The sequence below is a fragment of the Garra rufa genome, chromosome 16 (assembly GCF_049309525.1).
Source record: "Garra rufa chromosome 16, GarRuf1.0, whole genome shotgun sequence".
Classification (NCBI taxonomy): Eukaryota; Metazoa; Chordata; class Actinopteri; order Cypriniformes; family Cyprinidae; genus Garra; species Garra rufa.
The window spans coordinates 2,317,590-2,342,331 of record NC_133376.1 but is presented as its reverse complement, the minus strand read 5'-3'; the positions used below and the strand labels follow the sequence as shown (position 1 = coordinate 2,342,331).

The following is a 24,742-nucleotide window of genomic DNA, read 5'->3' as shown; positions in this document are numbered from 1 at the left end:
GTTGAAAGAATTAAATCTGAATTTTGTCCTTCAAACTAAAATCTTCTTAGCCAGTGGGCACCTTGATATCAATTAGTCATCAAATTAGTCAAGACTTGATCAAGATGCTGTAATTATAACTTCAGTTTGGGTGGCAGTTTCTTCCACCGTAGCTAATGCAAAATCAGATCCATGGAAGACGTATGGATTGTGTAACAATCATAACTTGAAGCTGAAACATTACGTTTTAATAACCATATTCAATCCAGTCATTTTACAATAAAACAGAGCAATATAAATTCAATCTAAGTCAGTCTGAGAAGAATAAATCTTAAGCAAAAGCTCGGCGCACCCAGTACAGTGAGGAGCATGAAGTGAGAGGAAAGCAAAAAAGAGAAGAGCCCATAGGTGAAGTTCATACACTTCTTTTACCTTCAGCAAGATCAGATCAGCAAATGGGTAAGCCCTACTTCACACTTACAGCTGCATGTTCCAAGGGTCAGTGCTGACCTTGCAGATCGTCATTGCAATGACTTGGAAATACATATGAAACATTGTGGTTTTTAACACATTTGCTGACAACTATATATGATTTAACACATTTGCTGTAACGGGTTTGTGTTGAAGGAGGCCCATGAAGACGAAATGCAATGACAAGTCTTTTAATATCCACAACAGGTAAATCCACTCAAGAATGGCAGGAAAAAACACACCAAAGTAATCTCAAGATCAGACCATGAACACAGAACTGAAATCAACTTATAAAAGATAGGATAATGATACAAGGACAGGGGATGGAGATTAACTAATAATGACTTAATTAGAACAGGAAAAGGGAATAACCAAATATGGGCAAAAGAGGGAGAAACCAACACAAACAGTCCAAAGGCGTGTGACATTAGAAACCTTTTGAACTTTTGTTCAGAAAAGACTTAAGCAAAAATGCTTTCTTCAAAGATGAAGAATAGATTCGCAAAAAACAAAAACAAAAAGTACATCTGTCCTAACCCTGAATTTAATATAAAATATTGATCACTCCAAATTAAGATTAATGAAGATAAGTTTAAGCAACACTTGTCTCTATATAGCACAGAGTTCAGAGTTCTAATAATTAAAAAAAAAAAAAATAATTATCACACCAGGTGGTAATTAGGTGAAAACAGGATGTTGATCCCACACTGAAATTGGTTTAATATAAATGTTGAGTAATATGTTTGATGTTCAGTTTACATCAAATCGACGTCATGTAAAGTTTTTGACGTCAATTTGATTTGCATATATGACCTGCGTTTTTTTTTACTTTTCAACATCAGTTGCCCAATGAGTGTAAATATAAACTTTAATATTATTATATTTTACAAAATATTCCTCTCATAATGATGCAGAGGCTACCAAAAAAAGTTCCAGCCAAGGCCACCCCAGTGTTTCCTTCTGTAGCCTGAGCCATAGCTGGTGTCCAAGGCTGCTTCAAAGCTGTGTCCCAGAGCTCATCTCTCAACCTCAGTGGACCCAAAGGTTCCTTTAAAGCCACTCTGGTCCAAGAGGATTCTGTCACAGCTACATCAGAGGATCACAAGTGGCTGGAATGAACTGGCCCTCCTCACCACTTACAGGTAGGGTCTAGAACCATCTTTGCGACAGCAACTCACAGTGCATGATGATGCTTTAGGATTAGACAACTTCATTCAATTCAATTCAATTTAAGTTTATTTGTATAGCACTTTTCACAATACAAATCGTTGCAAAGCAGCTGTACAGAACTAGAATATATTTAGTAGCTTACTAGTGGTGACTACTGTATGTCAAGCTGATGTACATATGGTGTAGATGTTAAAATCAGTAATGGTGTAATCAAACAAGATGATGAACACTATTAATAGTAATGATTATGTGTTGCAAGGCTATTCCAGAGTTTGGGAGCCAAATGTGACTAGGCTCTCCCTCCCTTTAGTGGATTTTGATATCCTAGGTACTACCAAAAGTCCAGAGTTTTGTGACCTTAGGGGGCGTGATGGATTGTAGCGTGATAGAAGACTAGTTAGGTATGCAGGAGCTGCACCATTAAGGACCTTATAGGTAAGACGTAATATTTTGTAACTGATACGGAGCCTAATAGGTAGCCAGTGCAGAGACTGTAAAATTGTGGTAATATGATCATATTTTCTTGACCTGGTAGCTGCATTTTGGACTATCTGTAGCTTGTTGATTGAAAATGCAGGACAACCACCTAGTAGTGCATTACAATAGTCCAGTCTAGGCGTCATGAAAACTAACTTTTCTGCATCAGAAACAGGTAACATGTTCCGTAGCTTGACAATGTTTCTAACATGGAAGAGTGCTGTTTTTGTAACATGAGAAATGTGATTTTCAAAAGACAGGTTGTTGTCTAATACACCCAGATTTTTGACTGTAGAGGAAATAACAGAACATCCGTCTAGTTGCAAATTGCAATTCAAGAGATTCTGTTTACTGTTTTTTGGTCCAATAAGTAATATCTCGGTCTTATCTGAATTTAATAGTAGAGAAGTATTGGTCATCCAGTCTTTAGCTTTGCTGAGTTAGAAGTTTAATCTGGTCTTGTTGAAATATATAGTTGAGTATCATCAGCATAACAACGGAAACTAATTCCATATTTCCTTATAATACTACCAAGGGGGTAACATGAAGAGGAACAAGAACAGATCCTTGTGGCACTCCATACTTTACTGGTGATAATTGTGATGACTGATATAAATGACTGGATGCTCCTCACCTTCCTGGATTTGGGACAGCACGGCTCCCAGTCCTGTGTCGGAGGCATCCGTCTGCAGCAGGAAGGGGTGTTAAAGTCCGGGTTGCGAAGTACGGGTGAGGACATGAGCGCTGCTTTAATCCGGACGAAAGCCTCCTCTGCTGTTGTCGTCCAGCAAACTGCCCCTTCCTGGTCAGGTCTGTCAGTAGGGCAGCTAAAGAGGAGAAGTTGGGGATAAAACAACGGTAACACCTTGCCAACCCCAAAAAGGCTCGTACCTGGGTCTTTATTTGGGGTCTATGAGCGTTGTGGATGGCTTCCACTTTCTTCTCTTGTGGCTGGATGAGGCCCCGTCCGACTTGGAAGCCCAGGTACTTGGCCTCGGAGAGTGCTAGGTGGCATTGCGGGGGTTGGCGGTGAGTCCAGCCCGCCAGAGCTCCGAGGGCACCCTCCGCAGACCATCCAGATGTTCCTCCCATGCCTCGGAATGGACCACCACGTCGTCCAGGTAGGCGGCAGCGTAGGCCAGGTGGGGCCGCAAGATGATGTCCATCATCCTCTGGAACGTCGCGGGGGCCCCGTGGAGGCCGAAGGGTAGGGTCCGGTATTGCCAGTGGATTTACAACGTGCGCCAGAAACTTGCACCGGAGCTGGGGACCAGGACCATGACGCGGTCTCCCGGCTGGAATGCCCGGTTGTAATGGCGTTGCTGCGCTTGTTGGGCCTTGCTGAGGTGTTCCCAGACTAATGGCATCACTCGGTCGATCCGCTCTCTCATTTGGCGCACATGCTCAATTACAGTGCGATGAGGTGCAAGCTGCTGGTCCCAAGCTTCTCTGGCAACGTCTAGGAGCTCTCGAGGTTGACGACCGAACAGGAGCTCAAAGGGGGTGAAACCAGTTGAGGTCTGGGGTACTTTGCGGATCCCGAAGAGCACGTAGGGGATCATGAGGTCCCAATCCCGCTTATCCTCTGCCACCCACCGTCTCAGCATCTGCTTGAGGGTCTGGTTGAATCTCTCCACGAGCCTGTCGGTTTGAAGGTGGTAGACCATGGTCCTCAATTGTTTCACCCGCCGCAGCCTGCAGAGATCCATTAGCCGGGACATGAGCGGGGTTCCCTGGTCAGTCAGGATTTCGGTTGGGATGCCGACTCGGCTGACCAGCAGAAACAGCTCCTGGGCGATGTTCTTCACAGTGGCCTTCCGCAGGGGGACTGCTTCCGGGTACTGGGTGGCGTAGTCGACTATCACCAGGATGTGTTCATGCCCTCGGGCAGACTTAGGCAACGGCTTGGCAGAACCACTTCACTTCAGCCTCCAGGCCGGGCCAGTGGAAGCAGTCACGGATCCGCTAGGTGGTGTTGGCTGCCCCGAGGTGACCTGCCATGGGATGGGAGTGAACGGTTTCGGTTTTAGTCCGGGGAACTACGAGTATTTTTTTTCCTCCCCCCTCCGCTGAGCGACACAGTACAGCAGACCATTCTCAATGACAAAATGCGGGAGAGGATGGGGCCTGGGGAGGACGTCTTTTCCATCCATGGCTTGCACTTGAGCCCATCAGTGCTAGAGGCGGTTGTCCTCCCGCTGTTCCTTGGAAAATGAGTCCCCTCCCGCGGCATGCTGGAACACATAAAAAAAGGTTAGTATTTTAGGTTAGCTCCAGGGTGCTGGCAGGATTCCTCATCCCCAATGCCTGTCGGTGGGACCGGGGCAGTGTGTGGAGGAGGCGATCGGCTGCCTGGACACGGGCTGGCACGCAAGGTTTAAACTCCCACTCGTGAAATTGCTGGGCAGCACGTATAGGTGAGAGGCCGAGTCTTGCCAGAATTTCCCGTTTGACTTTGTCATAGTTTTCGGCGGCAGGGAGAAGTATGCCCGTTGAGCTTCCCCCGTGAGAAGGGGTGCCAGCACCAGTGCGCAGTCCTCTGCCGGCCATCCCTCGCGTGTGGCGGTGTTCTCAAAGACCCGCAAGAAAGCTTCCACGTCATCATCAGCTGTCATCTTCAGCAGAAGGTGGGTTGCCTGAGCATGGGGGTCAGGCAGCGTAACGCGCTGGGCGGCGGAGACGCGGATAGCTGTGATTTCATCCTCCGTCCAGCCCTGTCGGGTAGCCAGGTGTTCCACGATTTGTTGCTGGGCGGATGCTTACTTCAGCTTGGCGCTGTAACACTTGCTCCATGGCGGAGACGAGCGCGCCGTTCTCCACAGGGGGTAGGTCGGTGAACTTGCCTGTGATTCTTCACAAATCTGCCTGCATTCTCCACCTCTGTCACGGAGTGAAGAATCACTCGACAAGGCAGGATTAGTAAAACAATGCCCCGGAGGGTGGATTTTATTTACAATAAAAAATAGATGAAAGAAGTAAAGCCGGTGAATGGTGCTTGGCATGGCTGGTGCTCTTCAGTGCTCAGCATCCAGATAGTGGGTGCCCAAAACGTGCTCCAAAACAATCGGGGCTGTCGGTCACTTGCTGCTGTCTGGGGGGAACTGAGAGACAAGTTAGACAAGCAATGCATTCGGCTTGAGACCAGAGTCTGTCTGATGTTCAGCGTTTGCAGCCTTTATGGCTGTGGGCTGATTGGTGGCAGCCGTGACCAATCAGCCCGCGGTGAGGACGTGCTGGTGCATTGCGTTTGTTGCCAGGGCGATGCTGATGAGTCCGGAGGTGCCCGTCACAATATATATATATATATATATATATATACTCCAATTTCCAAACAGAAAGCCATGGGGTAGTATGTTGAAGATGCCCTTAGACACTGTTACATCCACCACCCTTCAATATCCTCTGCCACTTTGAGCTTTTTTGTTAACTGATCACCACCAGAGGATACTGTCCAGAAAATCTTTTATTTTAATTTGACCTGGGAACAGCTGTACTTTCATCTCGAGGGAAGCTGGAGAATCTGAGTGGATCCTGTTTAAAAAGTCTCCATTTTTAAGTCTGGATTTAACATACCACTGTCTCCACCCCAATTGCTTGGTTTCATCTAGATTCCCTAACTCTCTAAAGCCGTTGTGGTCCTGCTGTGATGTTTGCATTCTCCTGATCTACCAGGGATTCCCATTTCCACAGCTTTGCTTGCAAAACATGCCATCACTATAGAGGCTGTGACTTAGTTTGCTTCTGGCCCAGAAGTTGTCTCTGAGCCTTAGGTTGTGTAGACTAAAGCTTCCCCTAAGAAGATCTGCTGCAGTTCCTTTTCTTCCTCGTTAGCAGACTGGTATTTGCTAACAGATTTTGAAAACGAAGACTGGAGGGTGTGTTCCTACTTCTCAGCTGGCAAAAATTCTGTGAAAGTCCTGGAAAGGAGAATTTGGCTAATTATCGAACCTTGGTTGGAAGAGGAAAAATGTGTATTCCATTTCCTTATCCAGTCTGAATGTGTTTTGTGACAACTATATTCTCTTGTGGAGTGCATTATGGGATTATGGTGTACCGCTGCCACTTGTGCATGCCATTTGATCTCTAAACACAGTCCCTAAGTGTGAGAGCTGTTCTGCATTCTTGGTAGTAAGTCAAGCTTGTTCCCCGTGAGTATTCATCCTCAGGATGTCAGTGCTAACCTGAGGGTGTGCAGCTGATAGGGACTCAGAGTATAGCCCCTGTTCCTCCCCATTGATAGGAGCCAGTTGAAGTGCTTCAGACATCTGGACAGGATTTCCAGGATACCTTTCAGGGGAAGTGTTCTGGGCATGTTCAACTGGGAGGAGAACCTCAGGGCAGATCTATGATGTGTTGGATGAATTGTATCTCACAGGTGGAGGAAGTTATGAAGGAAACTGACTTTCCCTCCAAAAGGGAATGGATGGATGGTTCCCCTTAGGATAAGAAAAAAAAAAAGTGCAAAACCTGTTTGTTAAACCATTTCTTAAATTACACTCACAGTAAACTGTATGCTCTATACATTCTTAAAAAATAAAGATGCTTTAAAAAGTTTTTCATAGCAATGCCACAGAAGAACTATTTTTGGTTCCACAAAGAACCATTCAGTCAAAGGTTCATTAAAGAATTATCTCTTTCTTACCTTTTTATAATCTGAAGAACCTTCTTTCGGCACAAAGAACCTGTTGTGAAACAGAAAGGTTCTTCAGATGTTAAAAGTTCTTTGTGGAACCATTTAAACAAAAAAGGTTCTTCTATGGCATCGTCAAGCACCTTTATTTTTAAGAGTGTACTTTGTTTTATGTGCTGGTTAAATTAGTCACCAGATGCTGATTTTTGCAATGGATGCTCTTTACTCTCACTTGCACAAAAACAAATGCACAAGAACAAAGTATTTCTGTAAATATATAGAATCACACAAAATAATACATTGTATTTTATGTAGACCTAAACATAAAAGAATGTAATACAAATATACTTTAGTGTTTAATATCACTTTATTGTCCTGTGATTTTGCTGTTGACCTTTGACTCAAAATCAAACATACAAATAACAGCAAATAATTTTACTTTATTTGAAAAACATAACAGTGGCTAATTCTTTTTCTTTATTTCTGACATGAGAATGTCCAAAGGTCATTTCATCAGTGAATCATTTTGTGTTTCGTGTTGTGTTTGGTGAGAATAGGCCTTTCAAATTTTATTCAGAACAACACATTTCTAAGCTATACCTGAACTTGTCTCATGAAACAACAAACCAGTGTGTAGTCATTTACAGTGGCTAAGTCATTAAAATTAAAACAGAACAGAAAGTACTTAATTTCCACTCTTTACTTTAAAACATAGCACATCATTACATCTGACAAAATGTAAATTCATACTAAACATTCATAAGAAAGTAAATAAGGAAGTGCATTATTACTGAACACCACTAGATTATATAGTTATGAGTTAATCACATAACTGCTTAGGTGTATCTATAGACATTAACTCATATCATACAAACCAATTTTCACATCCCAGGTTTTCTTACATTTTCTACTTAGCATTGTGCCAAATGTAACCTGTTCATTCACCAATCACCAATACATGAATGTAGGTGTAGGCTATTTTAAAGTTTCAGTAGGGTTTTCTTTTAGAACGCAAGACTTCAAACCTGATGCAAAATCCAGAAAAGATGCTGAACAAATATGACCATTCATTTCAGGATGTCAGTTGTCTTCATTTACAGTAATAGAAATGCAATGAAAAGGCATTGCAATGGTTGTTGGACACATTCTCAGCAGACAACATTAAATGGGCATTGCCTGATCAGATCACTTTTGGAAAGCACTTTTAATTCCAAGCAGGAAAACTGTTCTGTAAAGGTTGTGGATTCCATTGCATGGAATTAAACCAGAAATAAAGGAGAAGACCATACTGGTATTCTGCTATCCACTGCTTATCCATAAGAGAGCAGGATAGAGCATCTCTCTTGTGGAGAACCAGAACTCCCCATAACACTGGGCCCAATGTACTCAGTCCACCTTTCCCACTACTACACTACAAAGACAACTATTTGCTGAAATTTTCTGTCTCATTATTCACATTCATTTACAGTAAATTTAGCAGAAGGACTGAAGATTTCAGTTAGAGTCTATCAACAGCCGTGGAGTTTCTTTTCATGAGCATACATGTAGTGCACTCTCTATGCACAGAATTGTACACAAGTCTTAGGCCATAAAGCGATGGTTATGACATCTGACAAGAACCATAACCCATCTGTACAGTTAATAAATTACCTTTATATGTAAATATACAGTGTCTCACAAAACTGAGTATACCCATCACATTTCAGCAACCATTTTAGTATATCTTCTCAGGAAACAATACTATAGAAATACTGTTAGAGTAGTCAATGCGCCGCTTGTATAGCAGTATAGATTTACTGTCCTCTGAAAATAACTCAACACATTATTGTCAAAAAAGCTGGCAACAAAAGTGAGTACACCCTAAGTGATAACAGCAGTATGTTGGTTAACCATGCAAAGCCACATGTCCTATTCATCATGTTTATGTTTTTGTCTGCTTGACAGGAGCATACAATGTTGTGTATCTTGTATTAGAGGAGTTATAATTTGGTGCTTTAAGTACAATTCTCTCAAACTGACCACTGGATGTTCAACATGGCATCTCATGACAAAGAAGGATGGATTGAGGATTTGAGAATTAGAATTGTTGCTCTCCACAAAGATGGCCAAGGCTATTAGAGGTTCAGTAACACCCTGAAACCAAGTTAAACTACAGTGGTCAGGGTCATACAGAGGTTTTTCAAGATGGGTTCCATTCGGAACAGGCCTCGCAAGAGTCGATCAACTAAGCTGAGCACTCGTTCTGTGCATCAGGTGCAGAACCTGGCTTCAAAAAAACAGATGCATGAGTGCTCCAGCATTGCTTTAAAGGTTGCAAAAGTAGAAGGTCAACTTGTCAGTGATCAGACCATACGCCGCACACTGCAACAAGTCAGTTTGCATAGGCGTCGCCCCAGTAGCAAGCCTCTTCTGAAGCTGGCTCACAAGAAAGCTCGCAAACAGTTTGCTGAAGACAACCAAGAGCATGAATTACTGGAACCATGTCCTGTGGTCTGATGAGACTATAAGATAAACTTATTTGACTCAGATGGTGTCCAGCATGGAGAAGCAACATCCAGCAGCTCTGTAATGTCATTATAGAGGAGTGGAAGAGGATACCAGCAACAAACTGTGCAGCTCTGGGCAATTCCATGCCCAAAATGATTAAGGCAGTGCCGAATAACAATGTGCTAACACAATATATTGACACTTTGGACAATTTCACTTAGGGTGTACTCACTTTTGTTGCCAGCTATTTTGCAATAATGGCTGTATGTTGAGTGATTCTCAGAGGATAATAAATCTATACTGCTATACAAGCTGCACATTGACTACTCTAAAATAAATCCAAGTTTCATGTCTATAGTATTGTCTCTTGAGAAGATATACTAAAATGGTTGCTAAAATGTGAAGGATTCTGTGAGATACTGTAGATATATTCTTTCTTTTTTCATGGCTGAGGACTTCTGCACATTACTGTGTGTTTTAAAAACTTAAGCTCATTATTTGATATTAACTACAGTAATAAATAGTATTCCGCGTAGCTATTACAAATGAACAACATCAACAACAAAAAACCTCAAATACAAAGCATATGAATGGTTTCAGTGTGCTTACTACAGAGTAATTATATAATACAATCAAAAATAACCCCCTTTGGAGGCAAATTCAAAAATCTACTTTACCTTTTATAGACATACAAAAACATATATATTTATCATATGAAATGAGTTCAGTCAATATACAATGTGTGTGACTGATTGAGGAGAGCATGACTGATACGAGATTGTGACAAATCCTCTTAACTAACACTAAGAATTAACTGTGTTGTTCCTCAGATTGATAAAATCACCTCTGAATTAGAAAGCAATACCCTGTTTAGACGATTTGATTGCCCTGTTTCATCCCGCTTCTTAAATTGTAGTGTATGGTACACATGCGTCTCCTCATGTGAAGGATCTTCATCGTTAACCTGCAGACAGAAGGTCTGTAGAGCAAATGTTGTTCAGCAAACCTTTGAGACACGTATCAATTTGATGGCCGTCATTGTCACAGCAGGCCAAAGAGCACCATATGCTGGTCAGTTCTACTGAGTTTGGCCTTCAAAGTGGAGATACAATAATAGTGAATGACACACGTGAACATCTGAATCTCTGAAGTGTGTTTGGGCTCTTGACAGGTGCGATCACATCAGGCTCATGATTGTCAGTCGGTCAGTCAGTGATATCCAGACAGAGGTTCATGGTGTTTTTAAGATCAATAATAAATACACTTGAGCTTGAACTTCATTGCCAGGAGCATTCAAACAAAGAGTGAACTATTTTTTGCCATTTTTTAACGATGTCAACTTGTTGAAGTTTTGCCAGAATGGAGACTGTCCTGATTTGGAGACATGGAATTCAACTAGATCTGACTGTAGAGGGTCATCGGAGAGCATGAAGGGTCCGTGAGACGAGGGGTCCGTTGGGGAGACGCATCTGCTCTGGCTCACACCTGCTCCGATCGGGTCAGAAGACAGAGACAGGAGATGTTTGAGACAGAATTAAAACACAGCCAACGGTAGAGAGTGTCAATGCTGAAAGCAACATAATCGGTGCACAGCTGTGATGAATCATGCGCCATTCAGTACATCCCTTAAAATGAACCATGGTAACAAGCCACAGTTTCCACATAAATGCCACAGTTAATACAGTCACTGCTTTACAAATTGGGACTTCTGCTTTCATGACAAATTTTTACACACGTATATACAGTGGCCCCAAAAAGTCATGCTTAAAGTGCGAATGGCATTAGATACAAAACATCAAACTTACAAATTTCTCAGAACTAACTTAGTCTCTAGGTCATCAAGTGTCCAAATAGTTTTGGGGCTACTATATATAATGCATAACTGTAGTAACTATGGTATTTTGGCAGAATTTACCATAGTCATGACAAAATTAAGTATGAACGATAGTCATACCATGATTCTAAGCAATACAAACTATATTTAGTTTTTCCAACTACATGACATAAGCGAACCAATATAAATATATATATATAAAGATATTACTAGGCAGCTGGTTTTCTAGCAAAAAAAAAAAAAAAAAAGTTTCCATGGCATTTTGAAACACAATTTTTGTTCTTGCTTTAGTTTAGTTCTGTTGAGTATTCTGAGCATTTTAAAGGTATAGTTAACAAATAACAATTCAGTCATTATTCACTCACCCTGTTTTACATCAGTATTACATAAATGTCCTAGTCTTATAGATTATTGCGTTATGAATTAAACTTAGAATTGACGTCAATTTATGATAGTGTCTGATAGTTTGTTAATGATATGTTTCATGTTGTGCTACCATTAAAACCAAATATATTTTCAATCAAATTTAATATTAACAAAAATAACACAGTTGACCATTAATTGAAATGCTTTGCAAATGTGCAATTCGTTACTCTCTCTTACTGTCAGTCATTATTATTACTTCAATAGTTATCAGCTGTTGTCTCGACAAATATCTTAATTTATAATATTGTACGGACACAAATACGAGAAATGGAACAAGTGAAGTACAGTAATAAATAATTACAGTTGTGAGATTTAAAGTTGCAATTCAAGAATTGCTCACTTGTTTCTACAGCACATACACTATATTGCCAAAAGTATTGGGGCACCCTCTTCTAATGAACAGGTTTGACTACTTTAGTAATTTCCATGAGTACAAATCTTAATGTTTAAGCATATAATGATATTCTAGGGGATTGTGTGCTTCTAATTTGATAGCGACAGTTTTGACAAGACCCTTTTCTATTCTAACATGACAATGCCTGCTTTGTGTATAAGGCAAGGTTCAAAAATAAATGATTGATTGATTGATTGACTGGTCTGCAAAAAGCAAAGTCCTAATCCCAGTTGAACACCTCTGGAGTGACTTTAAATGCAGACCTTGAGCCAAAAACTCATCACCAAACACCACTGACTTGTACATACACTATATGTGTATGTACAATATATGTACAATATGTATATAATGATATTCTATACCCCTAGAATATCATTATATGCTTAAACATTAGGATTTGTACTCATGGAAATTTCTACCGTAGTCAAACCTGTTCAGTAGAAAGGGGTGTCCCAATACTTTTGGCAATGTAGTGTATATATGAACAACCATGAGCAGGACATATTCTCCTCTCACCTTTTATCTTCTGAAAAATATTCACATGACTATGACAGAGTGAGTAAATAATGAACTCTTGGAATTGAATTTTCAGATGAACAATCTCATTAAAAAATAGAGTCCTCTTTTACTGATTTCAACGACTTTCTGGTTTTGTTTGTTTGTTTTTTCTTATAGTGGAATCATTTCTGTATTATTGTTGCATTTCAAATTCACTGCCATGGCATTTTGTAGAAAAACTAATTCTACTTTATGCGCTCATGAGAATACCTTTATCATTTTCATACCATGTCCATATAAAATGGCCCTCTTTCTCAAGATGATATCTATCAATGAATCTGCAAATTCAAGAACATACTTCACCGTTTGTCAGTGAAGCATTGAGGATTCACAACAGAATGGAAATATGACACGAAAATATTAACTGATAAAATAGAAAATATTCACTGTTTCACAGGAAAAAAAAATAAAAATGCTGAAAGCAGATATTAAGGGGCCAAGCACAAACACACAAGCTTCATTAAATTAAATTTTAATGGGATTCAGCAAACTAAAAAAATTGGTTTAACAGACAGGAGTAGAATAACTGATAACGTTTGACCAATAGGTGGTGCTGTTACACATGTCAATATGCTGCAAAAGGTGTACAGATCGTTTTGTACAAATGTCTACTGATGTTTTACTAAGTGTATCGTCCATATACAATTATATATAATTATAAATTAATTTATAATATTAGTTTCCTATTACTCCTTATTTTAATTATCTTAAAGGGGTCATCGGATGCAAAATTTACTTTTACATGTTGTTTGAACACAAATGTGTTTTGGCAGTGTGTGTATATAGCCACCCTATAATAATACAAATCCACCCAGTGTTTTTTTTAACTCCCCGTAAATCATAACCCTTTTTTCAAATCAAGCCATTCTCAGATTCTTTTCTATGTGATGTCACACACACCAAGGCCACTCCCATGATTGTTGATTGACAGGGCTGTCTTACCTTAGACCCGCCCTGAGTGACCTATCAACAGTCCGCCATTGTTTTGACGCCTGAGCAGGAGTAGACAAGAATGTCTCCTAAGCGATTGAAGTGTTTTGTTGTTGGATGTAATAATAATCACAGCAGTTAAAGACGCAGAGGATTACTTTTGTTTTTAAAGTGAATGTGCTCCTGGTCTGCTTAAATGCGTCTATGTTCGCGCAAATCATTCCTGATCCAGCCTCACCTCAGCAGACGTGAGTATTTTTTATTTAATTTTTTTTATGAATCTTGCAAATCGCCTTTCCTAATAATATGCTACCCGACAGAAGAGAGGGGCGGGGTAAGCAGAGCCATGTATGTTGTAGACTTTTCATTAATACCCTAAAGGATCATATCAACTTGTGGAAAATGGGCATCGGATGTCCAATTTAATTATGATATTAGTATGTTTTCAATTCATTTTAAAATGGCAGAGAATGTATAGAATAGTATAGTATAGAATAGAATAGTGGAACCATGGTCCACTTACGACTTGTCATTGGCAAAGCAATCACATCATGTTTCTAGTCCACATGGGTCAAAAGTTATTAGCCAAAGAATTGTGGTGGCATTTGAGAAAAAAAAACTCAAAATTGGTCTAGGGACCTGTCAGACCCACTTTAATCAGTGGTCTAAATTTCACAACATTTAACACTAGACACTATACAGTAGGTGTCAATGTACCTTCAGTGCTTGGCCCCTAAAACATCTGAAAATCTATACACTGCATATTTTTACAAAAAATATATTAGACATCAATATCAATCAGCATGTGAGTTTTAAGTCTTTTCATTGTTGCTTTAATTTACTTTAATGTCAGAATTATTCTGTGATTCCTCCCTCATGCCCCATTGAAGAAGAATCCAGATTTGTGAAGATCAAGCACCTTTTTAAATATATACCTAGCATATAACCCTGATCTACTCGACACAAATGAATTCTACATGATAAACATCAGTTTTTAAAGCAGTCATGAAGTGTAAAAACAACGTTTCCTTAATATTTGCACATATAACAGGTCATTGTATAGTATTATAAAAACATACCGTAATTTTCAGAACTCAAAACGTCCACTTCAGACAAAAGGAGCATTTTCTCCTTTTAGTATCATGAAAAACAACTGTTATTAGAATTATGATTAAAGGGGTCATATGATGTTGCTAAAAAGAGCATTATTTTGTGTATTTGGTGTGATGCCATGTGTTTATGCGGTTTGAGGTTCAAAAAACATATTATTTTCCACATACTATACATTATTGTTGTTCCTCTCTGTCCCACCTTTCTGAAAACGCCTTGATTTTTGACAAAACTCATTGTTGATGAAAACCAAGGTGTTCTCTGATTGGCCAGCTATCTGGTGCATTGTGATTGGTCGAATACCTCAACTGTGCGACGGAAATGTTATGCCCCTTGCCATCATGTTGTGATGCCGTTTCTCGTCGCGAAGAGACAGAAACAATAAAAGCCATTAAAACAAGGCATTTGTTGCATCCAGTGGGAACATAAGCACTGATTATAATTTTATATTAATATAACTTTTTATGTGTCGTGTTGCGTTGTGTCTCACTGCATAAACATAAAACCATGTCTGCATTTGTGATCGTAGAATGAGAAACAGCAAGCACTACTCTACACTGCTCAAAACTGGCATTTAAATAGTACTGAATTCTTTAAATATGAAAACATACTTACAGGCTGCGAGTCAGAAGCCCAGACTGTCCTTGAAACATTGGAATTGCCCCACTTTATAGCCTTAACCCTTCGTGTACAGCTGGCATTGTAAGCTGCCCTCCCAGGTTCAGGAAACAGTCCTCCGTGAAATGCGCATCACCCATTCAAATATTAGCGTTGCACTGTTCTGGAACAGTGTTGTAAATATAACTTAACCACTGATTTCTAGTTGTTCCTCATTTGGAAGGCTGAACAAAGTACTTTCGCATTGGCAATGAAACACACTGTGTATCCACAACATGGCGGCTGCAATAATACTACAGCCACTAAAAGTTATTTTTTTCCATATACATATGGGTGGTGTTACGCTAATCTACTCTCCCCGTGATAGAACCAGTGGGGCGTGTTTGAACGAGCTGTTTTAGGGGGGTGTGGCTGAGTCTTAACTTCTATAATAAATATCTCTTTGGATTTGAGACTTTAAGCTTTGCAGCTTTACAGATATCATCTATGCACAAAAAACATTTGATTGTTGTGATTAAGACAAACAGTTTTCAATTTAATTCTGCTTAAGACAAAGAACACTCTTTACAATCCCCCATGCTTTCAGTCACTTCAATTCAGCACAAGTATATCAGTAAGTGAGTTCTGCACTGTCGCCAAACACCATTATAATCGATGATGCTGTCCACACTGATCGATCAATCTGTCATTTACACTCAGTCTGTGCTTTACTGGTTATGATGAGAGTGTTCACAAGAGCGCAGAATGACAGAGAGAGCTGAGAAAAACTCTATCAGTATCAGTAAACCATAAAAATTAATAAAACAAAAAACATTTTATGACCCCTTTAAACATTTAAGTATTATTTTGGGTATGTCTACCTTCATTTGAAAGGTAAACAGGATTGAGCAAGGTCTGAGAAAACTTTTTAAAAAGTTACATATTAGTACTCTAATAATAATCATTTGGTACATTTATATAGCGCTTTTCGAGACACTCAGAGCGCTTTACTGTGTCAGGGGTATCTCCTCATCCACCACCAGTGTGCAGCATCCACCTGGATGATGTGATGGCAGCCATTGTGCGCCAGAACGCCCACCACCAGCTGGTGGAGAGGAGACAGAGTGATGAAGCCAATCGGAATATAGGGATGATTCGGACGCCATGATGGTCAGAGGCCAATGGGCAAATTTGGCCAGGATGCCGAGGTCACACCTCTACTCTTTTCGAAAGACATCCTGGGATTTTTAATGACCACAGAGAGTCAGGACCTCGATTTAACATCTCATCCGAAGGATGGTGCTTTTTGGCAGTACAGTGTCCCCTTCACTATACTGGGATGCTAGGACCCACACAGACCATAGGGTGAGCACCCCTTGCTGGCCTCACTAGCACCTCTTCCAGCAGCAACTTAGTTTTTCCCAGGAGGTCTCCCATCCAGGTACTGACCCAACTCAACCCTGCTTAGCTTCAGTGGGCGACCAATCTTGGGCTACAGGGTGATATGACTGCCGATTACTCTACAGCGGCTTACTACCGTAAAGCAACAATGAGGAGACAGGAGTTAAGAATAGAAAAATATTGAATTCACCTGGTATCGCTTTGTTGCCTCACCTTTCTGTTTGGTCACTTTACGCACCGTCATGGCAGCCTGTCGTTTCTGATATTCAGAAATTTCAAAACCTAAAAAAAACAACAACAACGGATGCAGATATAAGAGTGGCTCATCAAAAAAACCTCTGTATTTTGGTGACATTAAAGGATTAGTTCACTTTCAGAACAAATATTTACAGATAATGTACTCACCCCCTTTTCATCCAAGATGTTCAAGTCTTTCTTTCTTCAGTCGTAAAGAAATTATGTTTTTTGAGGAAAACATTTTTTTTTCTCGCCATATAATGGATATGTATGGTGCCCTCAAGTTTGAACTTCCAAAATGCAGTTTAAATGCAGTTTCAAAGAGCTCTAAACGATCCCAGCCGAGGAAGAAGAGTCTTTTCTAGCAAAACGATTGGTTATTTTCTAAACAAATTGACAATTTAAATATCCTTTATCCTCAAATGCTGGTCTTGTCTCGTCTCTGTGATGCACATGCGTAGTCTGTGTGATCTGGGTCAATAAAGTTAGGGTATGTCCAATAACTCCCATCTCGTTTTTGTCTTCAACTTCAACAAAATTGCTGTACATCACTGTTTTACCTTTATTTTGTAAAGGGCATTTTTGATCTGCATTGCACTTTGACTTTGTGAACACTGGGTCGGTACTTCTGCAGCGATGTAGGATGATTTTAAAGTTCAGGAACAAAATGAAATGGGAGTTTTTTGACATACCCTAACTGTATCACACAGACTGTGCATCGCAGAGATGAGACAAGATGAGCATTTGACGTTAAAAAGTATATAAATTGTCAATTTGTTTTGAAAATGGCCGGTTTCACTAGATAAGACCCTTCTTCCTCGGCTGGGATCGTTTAGAGTCCTTTGAATCTGCATTAAAACTGTATTTTGGAAGTTAAAACTCGGGGCACCATAGAAATCCACTATATGGAGAGAAATCCTGAATTGTTTTCCTTAAAAAAAAATCTTTACGACTGAACAAAGAAAGACTTGAACATCTTGGATGACAAGGGGGTGAGTACATTATCTGTAAATATTTGTTCTGGAAGTGAACTAATCCTTTAAGGACACATGGAAACCCTTTTAAAGCAGCAGAGATGAAATGTATACATGAGACTGTATGGCAATTTACCGATTTTTTCATCCTCCTGGACCATCTTGCGCTCCTCTTGAAAAGCCCTCAGCCAGCGAATCTTCTCCTCCGGCTTCTTGGCCAGGAAGACGTGAATCTCTTCGCTGTCTCTGTTGTGCAGCTTGAAAGAGTTTTTCACGCTGACATTAAAGTCGTCGTCCCGTCCATCGATGGCATCTCTCACCGTATAGCGATCCATGTCAATGCGCCCTTTGTAGTAAAGAATGTCCCGCCGTATCAGGTCCTGAGAAGAGATGCAGCGCTCACTGAATGAGGCTTATTAATGACCACAGCAGAATCACACTCATCTTTGCTTGTGACACGAATGCGTGTAAATGGAATAAACACAGACTAATGGCACCTGTCCGCTGGTGCGACTGGATCAGAGCGGGTGATTTCAGTTCATTACTATGGGAGTGTTGTCAATGCGCTCAGGGCAGTTGAATGTTGTGTGGATCAGAGGTAAATAATGACATAAATACTGTCTAGTTTCTTGTACAGAATGAACGTTTTGTGTCTTGAGACCTCAGTGTATCGTCTCGAGCCGCAGGGTTTAATTGGGTTTTGTCTGTGTATGTTTTTTTGATTCTCAAAGCTGTGGGTCCCATTGACTGCCATTATATGACTGACAGGCCGCAACAGTTTGAGTTAAAAATCTTTGTTTGTGTTCTACTGAAGAAACAATATCTTGGATGCCCTGGGGGTAAGCAGATAAACATACATTTTTCATTTTTGGGTGAACTATCCCTTTAATACAAAAAAAGATTATTGGAGTGACAGATAAAAGATGTAAAGAAAGTCCAAAAGCTGAGAAATTTTAAAAAATATAGATTCTGATTTGGTTTACAATTTACATATTATTGCTACAATGTTTAGACACTTTTATTGTCACTAGACTTGCTGGGTTGTTTAAAAATGTATCAAATTGGCTGTATTTTTTTCTTTGGGTATACACAAATAAAGCTTGCATCTCTCCAACAGTATTTGTGTATGATTATATTGTCAGTGTGTTGAAAACAACCATAGATTATTCACACTTGCTACAAACTCGCTAACGCAGCCAGCTTTTCATTGTCACAATGAAAGCGTCCAAACTGCATTAATAATCTGAATGAAGTATAGTAATATGTAAACAATATGATCTGTGCCAGCACAAACTCCAGAATAATTGGCAGATTTTGAAACAGACGACACTGTCTGTGCCTCACAGCGATTGGCTGCCACCCACACAACATTTCAATGAAATAAAACTGAGCATTTCTCTACTTTTGGACGCTCTCGACTGCTTTCAGCTCATTTCTCTGATCCGCTGTCAATCCTGCTACTCCGCTCTCTTTATAAGCCTCAGATCATGAATCACAGCTCTCCTGCAATTATATATCTTTACGCATCTGTAAGTTATGCATTTTGACCTTGGCAGTAAGTAATGTTCTATTTAAGTTGCTTGCTGGTCTGATATCAGCGCACCACCACTTTACTATAACGTCTATGTTGCCTGAGCTTTACAATGCACATTTACATCAGCCATAAACTCTTGTGAATGAGTATATGGCAGCTGGATGGAATAAAGCAATGCTTTATTTTTTTCTTATACACCTATCCTAACTGTCCTGCTGGTTTTGTCAATACAACGAAGGTTTGTGAAGTTTATTACTGTTTTAGAGCCTATTGTCTTTCATTGCATGGACAAAACAGTTAGCACATTCTTCAATATACATTTCTTTGCTTTTTTGCAGAAGAACAACAAGATTATGAACTAGATAAAAAAGTTAGTTTGGCTTGATAAAGCTGGGCCTGAAAGTTTGAAAAAGTTAAAAAGTTAAAAAAGTTTGAAAAAGTTTAAAAAGTGTGAACATTTTTTGAGTTTGATGGTTTTCAGTCTGAAATAGTTAGACATTTAAAGTAGTTTTAAAAGGTTAAGGTTTGAATATTTTTAAAGGCAATAAGTCTGTGAGAGATAGATGTTACTAACATGATTAACATGTTACTAGCAAGTTGTTAGCATGATTATAAAGTTACTAGCATGTTGCTAACACGATAAGCATGTTGCTAGTATGTTTCTAGCATGGTTAACATGTTACTAGCATGTTTTTAGCATGATTAGCAAGTTGCTAGCATGCTGTTAACATTATTACCATCTTGCTATCATGTTTCTAGTATGATTAGCAAGTTGCTAGCATGTTTTTAGCATGATTAACAAGTTACTAGCATGTTGCTAGCATGGCATGATTAGCAAGTTGCTACCATGTTGTTAGCATGGTTAGCATATTACTAGCATGTTTCAAGCATGATTAGCATGTTATTAGCATGCAGTTATATAGAATAATAATGCAGAATAATATATGTAGAAAAATAATAATAACTAAGTTTAAATAGCATAATATTCATTGTATTTTTTTATTATGTATTATTTTTAGTGGTGGGCCGTTATTGGCGTTAACGTGCTGCGCTAACGTGAGACTCTTATCGGGCGATAAAAAAAATATCGCCGTTAAACTATTCTCAAAGTTGGGTTGGGAGCTGGGTCTAAACTACGCAAGCTATGATGACTTTCACCTTGATATTTTAGCGCGGATGACGTATACCTAGTCGAATTGCACTGTAGGGGGCGAGAACGAGTCTTCAACTTCTGTGAAATTACCACATCAAATGAGACGTGCAAACATGGATGCAGAAGCCGCTTCAGGGCAGGTGCATTGCTAGACCCTTTTTACTGGGGCACGTGAGTTATAATTTACTTTGATAATCCCGAAGTAAAGACATTAAACTATATGCAACAACTGAATTGACGCTTCTTAAAGCAACGCAGTTTAATGGAAGACTATGCACACAGATATCCATGCCCGTGCGCGTCTGTGTATTTAACGGCAACGCGCACGTCGTGCAGCCTTTTGCGCAGAAGTACTTGGTTACACAAGTTTGTATAGGTAATTATGTTGTAAATGCAATTGTCAAGCAGTTTGTGATGCATTTTGGAAACAGGAGATGAGCGCCTGATCTAATGCGCCACCTGGCCCGTTCTCGAAGACTTACTTTTAGTCATTATTTGGGTAGCACACATATTCTGAATGCCTTCAGCAGAATTCAAATTAGCCATTTTAATCTAGATTAATCTAGATTAAAAAAAAAAAAAATCTATGCCCACCCCTAATTATTTTATTATTATACTAATTTATTTACTTTATTTTTGACTGTCTTAATTTTTATTTCATTAAAAAGAAATAAGATGCAAAAGGAACAAGATGCAGATTTAAGGCTGTGGTGAAAATGCTGATGCTGCAAATCTATGTGGGAAAGAATAAACAAGGCCAAGAGAAAATAGATGCTGATTAATCATATCTTCTCTCTTACAGCAGAAATGTGAAAGATTGCTAAATATTTGATCTGTTCTAGACAGAAAATGGAAAGAAAAGTGTCCTCTGAGCAGATTTGTAGTGACATATTTGATGTTGTCTTGTTATTTTCTAGATTTAATAAAGCGTGAGACAGAGAAGTGTGTGTCAAATGTGTGAGAGCTGCCAACTCTAACTCTGTCCAACTGAATTTACTCGCACAAGATCTGCAGCTGTTTGGTTTGGCATCAGCCAGCAGCTTCATTCACTATTCATTTCCAACTGTCTAGTTTGTGCTATTTCATAGTTATTTTAATGAAGATACATCTTGAATCCAAAAATACAACTCTGCACACTCTGGACATTCTGACAACTCAATTCATACGTTTTTTTTTTGGGGAAAGGTTTGTTAGATGCTGTACTGTAATTAGTATCTGGTTCAACTGAAGCATTTACAAAGTTTACGAAGTTAAATACATCAACTCAATAAAACTTTCTGTTAGAACAACTTTCCTTCTCTACATCTTGTGAGATGCATTTCTAATTTATTGTCAGATTTTGAGATCCAAATCTAGCAATGTAAAATAAGGAACACTTATGATTTTATTATGGTCTGGGAGCATTTTTATGATCTGTCTTCATGCTTTTGCTTATTTCATACATCCTAATGTTGATCATCTCAACCCATTTTTTTGAGGGAACACAATATATTTTGTAAATCGTGTAAGTCGTGTACCTTTTTGCACAGGACCAGCTGATGATCAAACAGGAAGAAGACTCTCTGCTGACTCCTGCCGTAAGGCTGATAGATCCACGACATCTCACCCGTGTAGATCAGCTCTGAACTTCTGTCCAGAATATCATCACCCTAACCAGAATACACAACAGTTAAGGCAGACAAACCAGGATTGGACAACCTATAGAAGTGTTAATTAAAAAAAAAACTATATATTTTTAAGCTGAATTATTAAAGGAACACTCCACTTTTTTTGGAAATAGGCTCATTCTCTAACTCCCCTCGAGTTAATAAGTTGAGTTTTACCGTTTTGAAATCCATTCAGCAGTTCTCCTGTTCTGGCGATATCACTTTTAGCATAGCTTAGCATAGATCATTGAATCCTATTAGACCAATAGCATCACGTTCAAAAATGACCAACGAGTTTGGATATATGTCCTGTTTAAAGGGATGGTTCGGAGTAGATTTGACTACATTGCTATGCACTCCGAAGCCCATCTAAATACCCCATCCGAAGTTTTGTTTACCTTAGTCGAACATTGACAGAGATAGCCGAGCTAGTCGAATGGCTTGCTACAGCCGTACATGGTACATGTGATGTATCTCGTAAATTGCACCACTAAACGTGCAAGTAATCTTACCAAACTTCTACAGTAGTGTAAATAGGGTATGTCCTCACAAAATGCTGCATTGGAAAATTTGTAAGTCCACCATGAGTGTATTAAAAACAACTGTTACCCGATCCCTAGTAGTCTCAAACCCGATAGTCTCAAAAATCCTAAATGGCGACATGTCGACATCACTTCCCTGGTTTGGGAAAAGCACGTAAAAGTCCACCTACTACGTCTGTGTGCATGTCAACTTGTGATGTTTGCGGTGTCTCGCGACATCACCTGGTGTAGAATATCCAATTTTTATTTTTTTTCCTGAAGAATTAACAACTTAGTTTCACATAATCTTTTTTTGTGAAATTGTTTTATCAACAAAATATCAATGCATTCGTCTTTAGATGCATTGCTTTCTGACAGGAAGTTGACATGCACACAGACGTAGTAGGTGGACTTTTACGTGCTTTTCCCAAACCAGGGAAGTGATGTCGACATGTCGCCATTTAGGATTTTTGAGACTATCGGGTTTGAGACTACTAGGGATCGGGTAACAGTTGTTTTTAATACACTCATGGTGGACTTACAAATTTTCCAATGCAGCATTTTGTGAGGACATATCCTATTTACACTGCTGTAGAAGTTTGGTAAGGTTACTTGCACGTTTAGTGGTGCAATTTACGAGATACATCATATGTACCATGTACAGCTGTAGCAAGCCATTCGACAAGCTTGAATATCTCCGTCAATGTTCGACTATGGTAAACAAAACATCGGATGGTGTATTTAGATAGGCTTCGGAGTGCATAGCAATGAAGTCAAATCTACTCCGAACCATCGCTTTAAAACTTGACTCTTCTGCAGTTATATCGTGTACTAAGACCGGCGGAAAATGTAAAGATGCGATTTTCTAGGCCAATAAGATTAGGAACTACACTCCCATTCCGGCGTAATAGTCAAGGAAGTTTGCTGCTGTAATATGGCCGAAGCAGGCGCAGTAATATCACACAGAGCCTGTAATTAGTTCCCAGCTAGGTTAGCATTTGCTCATATGTTGCGTGATATTAAATTGCAGCTTTGCATTTCCGCTGGTCTTAGTACACGATATAACTACAGAAGAGTCAAGTTTTAAATAGGACAAATATGGAAACTCATTGGTCATTTTGAACGCGATGCTATTGGTCTAATAGGATTCAATGATCTATGCAAAGCTATGCTAAAAGTGAAATCGCCAGAACAGGAGAACGGCTGAATGGATTTCAAAACGGTAAAACTCAACTTATTAACTCGAGGGGAGTTGGAGAATGAGCCTATTTCCAAAAAAGGTGGAGTGTTCCTTTAAACAAACAAAAATAATCCAGGAGAATAAGAATTATGAGGCATGATGTGGAGGATTTATGAATAAACATCAGCATAAAGATCTCTCTTGCACTTTGTTCATGTCCAGGTGTACGATGACATCAGGGTTCAATGTAATGAAGTGTGTCTGACTGAATGTGAGCCAATAACTTTACATAAATACACAGATATTCTTCAAACACACCTCCCAGTCCAGCACTGAGGCCTGCCACTGAGCGATCTTGTCGATGTTCTCCAGTCTTCTTTTGCGCTCATTGATCTGCTGGGTGACGTTCCTCATGACAGCGAGTGCAGCTGCTACATAACGATAATCACTGTGAGGAAAAAAACACAAAACATCCAGAGACTAAGTAAATATATAAATATATAACATTGTTTCAAAATGTTATTGCAGTCATTGATCACTGACAAGGGAGGCTTGAAAAAACCTGTGAACCTCTAACAACATGATATTTTCACCATTAGGACATCAGGCTTTAAGTACTTTTTTTGACAAAAATGCACAGTATTTTGTTTAGAAGAACATGATGGGAGAAGGTTTTGCTGCTAAAGGAGGACTTGAAGTTACTACATTCAAGGGTTCATCAGCTAATACCAGCCTAGGCTGGTTGGCTGGTCTTAGCTGGTTTTAGCTGGAAGTAGCTGGTTTTAGCTGGTCTCCCAGGCTGGTCAGGCTGGTTTTAGCTGGTGGTTTCCCAGCCTGACCAGCCTGACCAGGCTGGAAAAGTGGCCAAAACCCCTCTAAAACCAGCCTGCCGACCAGCTATGACCAGCTAAACCCAGGCTGGTTGACCAGCTAAAACCAGTCAACCAGCCTAGGCTGGTTTTAGCTGTTTTTTTTTTACATTTTGCAGACGCTTTTATCCAAAGCGACTTACAACTGGGGAATCCATAAAGCA

At 39.6% G+C, this 24,742-nt stretch overlaps 1 protein-coding gene across 5 annotated transcripts in view; it reads right to left on the bottom strand.

The window, feature by feature from the left end:
- Positions 1–7,412: 7,412 nt before the first annotated feature.
- arhgef9b (Cdc42 guanine nucleotide exchange factor (GEF) 9b) overlaps positions 7,413–24,742 on the bottom strand; it is a 42,258-nt gene continuing 24,928 nt past the window's right edge. For 3 of the 5 annotated variants that reach the window (XM_073820633.1, XM_073820635.1, XM_073820634.1), the window contains 5 exons: positions 24,028–24,157; positions 21,880–22,011; positions 17,812–18,055; positions 16,678–16,746; positions 7,413–10,699 (listed from right to left, as the gene is read on the bottom strand). In XM_073820633.1, the coding sequence (XP_073676734.1) occupies positions 10,524–10,699; positions 16,678–16,746; positions 17,812–18,055; positions 21,880–22,011; positions 24,028–24,157 (751 nt within the window). In that variant the 3' untranslated portion in view covers positions 7,413–10,523. Of the gene's footprint in view, positions 10,700–12,447; positions 12,705–16,654; positions 16,747–17,811; positions 18,056–21,879; positions 22,012–24,027; positions 24,158–24,742 lie in introns of those variants that run through there. The other 2 variants (XM_073820637.1, XM_073820636.1) reach the window with 2 other exon arrangements.